Consider the following 7,269-nt stretch of genomic DNA (forward strand, 5'->3'; position numbering starts at 1 on the left):
CTGAATCTGTCATTAAGCGTTACAACTGTTGGCACTGAAAAACATGGCGTCTTTCATCTCTATAATACTAGCTGAGCTGAGAGCATTTATGTTCTCTAAAGGAAAGGACCCTCCATCATTTTTAAAGATAAAGCCCACTGAATAAAGTGCTTTCTTTTTCTTCATCTTTCCCTTTCTCTTTCTCCTCTCATTTAACTCATGTAAAGTTGAAACATCTACTCACTCCATTTCGATCTATCCCGCACAAAATAATGCAATTCAGTGTATTTTGTTCATCTCATATATCTTGTTAAGATGTCCTTTTAAGTTTAGTATCGGACTTGTTGAAATATTCTTGATTAGTGAAATTAATACTCATATTAAAAACATTAAAGTTGTAATACATCAACACTTACCACGTCCTAGTCCTACCAGGTAATATTATGGAGTGATGGGAATGAATATGATATACATATACTCCCTATTTTGATTAATTGTGAAATAAATATGCTAATCCGTACTTGAATATATTGAGGAGGGGTCAGGTGAGTTCACCCTCTTCTCTGACCAACATAACCCAACAAAGATTTCTGAATAGTCCAAATAAAGATTCTGACGCTCTCATAATTCTTTTACCCCATTGTTTTAAAAGGAATTAATAAATACCAAATGGTCCCAGATTTTTCCATTCAGATATATATAGATCTTCCTTTTTCAAGCTCCTATTTTATGGATGTTTTTTAACATTAAAATGGGATGAATTAAACATTAATTATTCAAAACCTTAATTAATATGTATTCTATGTTTTTATTTATTTATTACAAACAAAATAGCATACATTAAGGAACAAAAACATATCCTTAATGAAGCCCCTTTTTCTACTTATTATATATGTAGTCTATGATTTTACCAAATTTAATCAACAAACCACACCAAAAAAAAGAAGTTGATCTATATATTGTTGTTACTAACTTACTAACCCATGATCTCTAAGTATTATGGAGCCACTCCATATATATATTATGGTTAACACCTCCAAAATGAAAGCTGAAATATGTAGAAAATTAAAACGACACAATATAGAAGGCAGGCAGCAGTAGTAAAACGCAACATGTATTAGCTATTAATTAAGAATGTGAACTAGGTTTATGAGTTGAGATTGTCATCCTCAACCTGGCTTTCGGCAAGGGAGCTGTTCTGGTCTTCAAGATGGGGAGCGTATGACATTGTCGTTGTCGTTGTCGTTGTCGTTGTGGTGGCGGAGGAGTGGAACTGTTGTTTACAAGCATGGCATGTAATTTGCATGAGAGTGGAGCTGATTTGTTTCATGGCATGTTCCTTGAGTGTTTGTGCCTTGTCTAACTCCGCTTGCGCTTGTTGTCTTATACGCTTAGCATTTGCAAACTCTCTTTCTGCTAATTCAATCTGTCGTTTCGCTTCTCTTCTTGCATCATCTGCGTATGCTTTTTCTGCTACCGCCAGCCTCAGTTGCTCGCTCGCTTGTTCCTTGAGTGTTAACGTCGTCTGATTATTCAAAGGGCTCGAAGCTGAAGCTGCTTTGTTGTTTGCGTTTGAGTTTGAGTTTGTTTCTTGTGTAGTGTTCTTTTCACCCACGTCTGAAGTCGACCCGATAGAGAGTTGTAGCTGAGTTGAGTGATTCTCGTTATTTTCATGATCTGTACCCTTGGGAGACACCGAGAGTTGGAGTTCCAAGTTATGAAGATTCTCTGTTAGCGACGGCTTTGATATTGTGGTACACCACGGACCAGCTACACTCACATTGTTAGTAGTATCATTCGATGGGCTTGAACTGGAAGCAGCGCGCGACAAGCACACAGTCTGGTGCTGCTGTCGTTGTTGCTGTTGCTGTTGCTGTTGCTGTTGCTGTTGCTGATGTGTTTGATTACTGTTGCCTAGTTGATGATGATCGGTAGAGCGGAGACGTCCCATGTGACAAGCGTCTTGGTGTTCGATGAAGCTTTCCACTCTATAGTATCCATCCAAATAGAAGAAAAACAAAAAGGGATATGATTTAGTCAAATATTTCATCATGAGTATGTTAAAATGAATAGTTTGATCATGTTATGAAAAAGATACAACAAAGTGCGTTTATTTTTTCAAAAGCAACCTTCATTGCATCGTTTGTCTCTATACTAGGAGAATTGCTAGTAGAGACAAAGAGAGGAAGACGAAGGTTAGTCTTATTGATTGACTTACATATGACATGTAGGGATATCACTTAAATTATTAGTAATTATCATTTCCACAAACATACAATAAACAAAATACCAAATTCTTTAATTATATTACTATATTACTTTATTAGTTTTAGTTTAATTAAATCATATTAATCTTGTTATAGTTCATAGGTAATTTCAAACTTAATTAGTTTATTAATGAAAATGGACCGGTCATAATTCTATTTTATGATCTTGAAAATATAATGGAATATTTTAGAAACATATTAAGCACACGGCCAATGAGAACTTTTCCTTGGGAAATGTGTATTTATGGTCGTAATTATGGAATAGGCTCCATTACCTAACAGATTAAAAAACGTCAAACTTAGTACTAAAAATTATAAAGCCCTATTACCAGTTACTAATTATAGTATATTTTAATTAACAGTTACTCCGCATAAGAATTTCTTTAATAATGAAGTCAAAACAGAAGAAAATTCTTATTCTTAAGCTTATTTATTCTAAAAAAGAGGGTAGATCCATTATCCATTATCCATATGGAGTATGCATAGACTATAGAGTATACCTGGAGAAGACGCGGCCGCAATCACAAGAGTGGCCGCGAGTGCCGCAAGTTTTAAGATGAGCCTTATAATCAGATTGAACAGCATAGGCTTTAGAACACTTATCACAAACCCATTGTTTGTGATTGCTGTGTTTACGGCGGAAATGTTTCTTGATACCAACAAGGTCACCGAGTGCATGGCAAGGGTCATGGTGGAGGCAAGTAGGTTCTGGGCAAACGAATACTCGTTTTTTAACCACCGGATTTTCTCTCTTTAGCAGCTTCCAAGGTACCTTATGCCGCCTTCTATGCATCTGTAAATTCTGGTCTCTTTGAAACCCTTGATTGCAGATCTCGCATACGTATCGGTCCGATTCTAGAAGTGTCTTCGGCGATAGCGACACCACTTCCGCATCCGGATCTACTTGATTATATAACAATATTAATTATCTCGCCAAAACCGGAACAATATTCATGTAATTGTAAAATAATAATAATAATATAATAATCACCTGGAGTACCGGCGGGGCGGCGTTTGCGCTTGCTGCTATTAGAGTTGTCGGCTGGACTACCCATATTTACGTGCTCCGACGACGGAGCCGATGAGGAAGAAGAACCGCCTAACATTTTTAGAGTAGAGGAAACACAAGGGTTTTATTCCTATGTGTGTGGTGTAATACGATGTACAAAACTTTTGAGGTTAAAGCCTCTAAACGCTAATGATGATTGTAGTGTGTTGAGATTTGGAGAGAAAGGGAAGAGAACATGGAAGAGGAACAAAAGGCAACATCTATCTTTCGGTACTCACCTTTCTCTAACTTTATTTTCTTTTTTTATAAATAAAATTAGCTTTTAGCTTTTCAAATCAGCTTTTTAGCATCACCCTTCTCATCTTCATCAAAATTTAATCCAGGGACTCTTGGAGCTTTTCAAGCTCAATATGGAGTATAAGAATTTAATTTGGTTCATTCACGAAACTTATGGTTTTGGGGCTTTGGTTTGGAGGGGTTATGTTATGCTAGTGGAGTAGTGGGGTAAGGTGGGCTTATATATCTTGTTAAATTTAATTTGAATTATTTCAAGATATTTGTTACGTAAATTTTGATTTTCAGCTTCACTTTTAAATATGAATGAATATATATGAAAACATGAATGAATATATTATACTTTATGAAATTTTCATAAACATAAATGAGTAGAACATTAAGGAAAAAATTAAACATTACTCTCTCCGTCTCAGATTAATTGTTACACTTACCTTTGCACATAGTTTTAGGTGATAAGTGGTTGTTTGGTTATCAATTGTTATTTTATTTGAAAAGTAGATGTGATAGAAGTTGGTGGGGTATTTTTTTAATTGAATGAGAGAGGGTGTGGGGACAAAAAATAAATTAGGTGGAAGAGAGAAACAATATAATAATTGTGGGGTCATTCCTAATTTAGAAGTGTAACAACTAATCTGGGACGGACGAAAAAAAGAAAGTGTAACAACTAATGTGGGACCGAGGGAGTAATATTTATCAACATGTTCCATGTCATATTGTCTTACCTTTACTTAACTATCAAAGCATGCCTAATAGTATAATAAACCAGTATAACACCCGTGCGATACACGGTCTGAAATCGTATTATCAAGTCCGTATAAAAATTTACAATACTTGAGGGATTTCCGTACATTAATATAGTAATTAATTAAGCAATGAGGTTCCGAATAATATTTTTCAACCTTTGCATTTCTCCTTCTATTTTTCTCTGAATGTGTTGTTAAGTGTAGAGAGAGGTTCAATATGTATTTTCCGGAAAAATTCTTATAAGTGACCACCATTGAAGCTCTGACTCATGGTTCTCGTGTCTACTTTTTTTTAATAGGAATTCTCGTGTCTACTTTATTTTCCACCGGCGTCTGTCAACCTCCAATCTATCTGATCTTGTTTATATTTTTAGATTCTTCTTCAATTTCCGATTCTTAATCCTCACTTGATTTTATTTGATTTTTATGCAGAATTCTAGGGTTTTATTGAGGATCACTTGAGGCGGCTGAAATTGAATCATCGATCATCAGCAATTGAGGTATGGCTCCCCATCGTCCGCGAAACTCTACATCTCCTCCTCAAGAGTTCTTCTCGTATCTTAGAGGTTAGGTTTATCTCCATGTTCTCGTTTTCTCTCTTTCAAACTTGTAAAATTGAATTGAATCTATTTTAGTTAAATTTACCTATTTTATCAGGAAACCATGTCTGGAAGAGCATTGGTGTAAGCTTTAAGACTCCCAAAGATGCTATTGAAGGTCCTTTTTTTGAGTCTTTAAGTCTCCCATAGATGCTATTGAAGGTCCTTTTTTGAGTCTTTAAGTCTCCCGGAGCTTTAAGACTCCCCATCGTTAGCAATGAATATTGAATGAAGAGCATGAGGTATATGTCTTTTGTTTCAGCTTCCTAAGTTCCATATCCCTTTTAATATATTACAAATAGAAGCTTGTTTCATGGGCATTCTTGTTTGTTGGTTTGGAATAGTTTACAAGGCTGCAGTTTCTATTTAACTATGGTTTAATTCATATGAACTGGGTGTAAAGAATGAACAAAAGGATTTGTTTCCTTTCTGTAGCACGATTTAAGATAAACTAAAGCTCATGTATAATTTGAATTGTGATATTAAAATTTATACTTAAGGTATGGGTTCTACAAGAAGGCATTTATATCTTCCACTCCTGGAAATAGGTTCACCAAACATCTTTACTTTAAACTTAAAAGGCATCTGGGTGAAGGAAATATGTCATTCACCCAAGGTGCTTTAGTCTAATACCAAGGTTCAGATTAATTACGACCAATTAATTCAGTGAGATCAAGTGATCGGAACAGCTAGCTGGAGCAATGCTTCCGATCAGTGAGTTCTAATCTATAAGGTCATACCATTGGCATGTAACAGATCATCAGATTAAATGAATCGGAAATTCATTTAATAGCTTTTCTGGAATTAGTTCAGAAAAACATAAATATACGATATGACGTTGAATCGGAATCGTATATTGTATCGCGAATATTCGTAAGCTAGGCGAAACAAATAATCGTATCATACAACGGTGATTCGTCAAGTACTATACGATAAACAATGGTCGTAAGGCATTGGTCGCGAATACGAGCAAGGCAAAGTTGCCGGCCGTCGAGCCAAGCGCGCAAGGCCCAAAGAGCGCAGCGGCTCGCCAGCGCGAGAGCAAGGCCCGTAGGCTGCGGCTAGGCGCGCGCGGGACCGCAACAGCGGCAACAAGCAACAACGAGGCCTAAGGCCCATGGCTGCGTTGCTGCGCGCGCTGCTCGTGGGGTTTGTGCGAGAGCTGGCCGGCTAAGGCCTTATGCTTTGGCCGGTTGTGTTATAACCCTTAGGGTTATAACACCTCCCTCATTATTATGTTTTTCCACAGTTCTAATTACGTACATCAGTTTAACATAAATCAAAAGAGAAACCCTAATCTCTTTTGAGCCTCCGTTCAAACTGTTCTTCCCTAAAAGCTAAAGTATCTTGAGTGACGTCTAAGCTACGAATTTCAAAACGGATCTGAACGTGTCGGTGAACCAAGTAGAGGAACGACATTTGGAGTTCGTGTTCGTGATTCGTTAAACTAGGGAAAACACGCTACAAACGTAAGTCTGCTTGATCTGTAGTTTATACATGGTTCCTGACTTTGGGGATTATTCGGCTGCGTTAATATGTTTTAACTGTATTCCCCTTTAGTGGTATCATGAGCAACATGTATTTTAAGTACTTTTTGGCATGTTAATATGTTTGTGATGTTGTCGAATTTGTTCTGAATTTTTCGTGAATTTTCGAAATATTTCTGGATTATTGGATAGATTGTAGAATATGTTCTGTATTCGTAAAATGTCGGAAATTCAATTTTTCTGACCCTAATCTGATCGGAAACGGAGTTTTAAGATCAACAGGACCCGAAGTTCGAGTTTTTGGGCGTTTTAACAGAATCGCAAAAACAGGCCCCGAATTTCGAGTTTTTGGGCGTTTTTGTTAATTAATGAATTAAATCAACAATTTTGGAAAGTTTTTCAATTAATTACTCGACCTAAACTACTCGGAATTAATTGAAATTTTTCCCTACTGTTCTTGGATATATTTTAAAATTATGGTAAAATTTTCGGCCATAAATGTTAAGTATAAACCCTAATTTTATTTTTCTCTAAATTGATGATTTTTAGATCGTAATTTGATTTTAATAAATATTTAGATCTGGAAATTTGTTTAGTTAGAAAAGGGAATGTAATTTCATGTTAAATGGCAGATTCAAAAATTTAAGGATTAAAATTTTGATTAGATTCGTTAATTTAATCGATCACCTAAACCAAATTTGATAAAAATCTGAAATTTAAATGTTAAGAACGGTTTAAAGTTTTGGATTGTATTATCAAACATATTCAAATTTTTGTTGATATTGATTGTTCTTTAAATTTGAATTTTTTTAGCCAAGGTTTATAAATTTCTCAAAATTGGATTGTTGGAAAATTAATTAAATCACCCACTTTGTTATTTTTCGAAAA

General features: G+C 35.6%; 1 protein-coding gene and 1 long non-coding RNA gene across 2 annotated transcripts; one reads left to right on the top strand and one right to left on the bottom strand.

Annotated features, from left to right (window-relative positions):
* Positions 1–751: 751 nt before the first annotated feature.
* LOC110798776 (protein indeterminate-domain 16) lies at positions 752–3,741 on the bottom strand. Its single transcript, XM_022003973.2, has 3 exons — positions 3,238–3,741; positions 2,747–3,146; positions 752–1,967 (listed from the first exon to the last, which is right to left on the bottom strand). Exons 1-3 carry the CDS (start codon positions 3,350–3,352, stop codon positions 1,127–1,129), a joined length of 1,356 nt encoding a protein of 451 aa, XP_021859665.1. The 5' UTR covers positions 3,353–3,741; the 3' UTR covers positions 752–1,126.
* Positions 3,742–4,393: 652 nt separating this feature from the next.
* Positions 4,394–5,279, top strand: LOC110798777 (uncharacterized). Its single transcript, XR_002536210.2, has 2 exons — positions 4,394–4,861; positions 4,953–5,279. It is a non-coding gene; the product is annotated as an uncharacterized lncRNA (long non-coding RNA).
* The last annotated feature ends 1,990 nt before the right edge of the window (positions 5,280–7,269 follow it).

The sequence above is a fragment of the Spinacia oleracea genome, chromosome 2 (assembly GCF_020520425.1).
Source record: "Spinacia oleracea cultivar Varoflay chromosome 2, BTI_SOV_V1, whole genome shotgun sequence".
Taxonomy (NCBI): Eukaryota; Viridiplantae; Streptophyta; class Magnoliopsida; order Caryophyllales; family Amaranthaceae; genus Spinacia; species Spinacia oleracea.

Coding starts and splice junctions, on each gene's coding strand:
- LOC110798776 (XM_022003973.2), bottom strand. CDS start 3,352: ATGTTAGGCGGTTCTTCTTCCTCATCGGCTCCGTCGTCGGAGCACGTA. Junction 3,147..3,237: donor CCGCCCCGCCGGTACTCCAG/GTGATTATTATA, acceptor ATAATCAAGTAG/ATCCGGATGCGGAAGTGGTG. Junction 1,968..2,746: donor TGCGGCCGCGTCTTCTCCAG/GTATACTCTATA, acceptor TGGATACTATAG/AGTGGAAAGCTTCATCGAAC.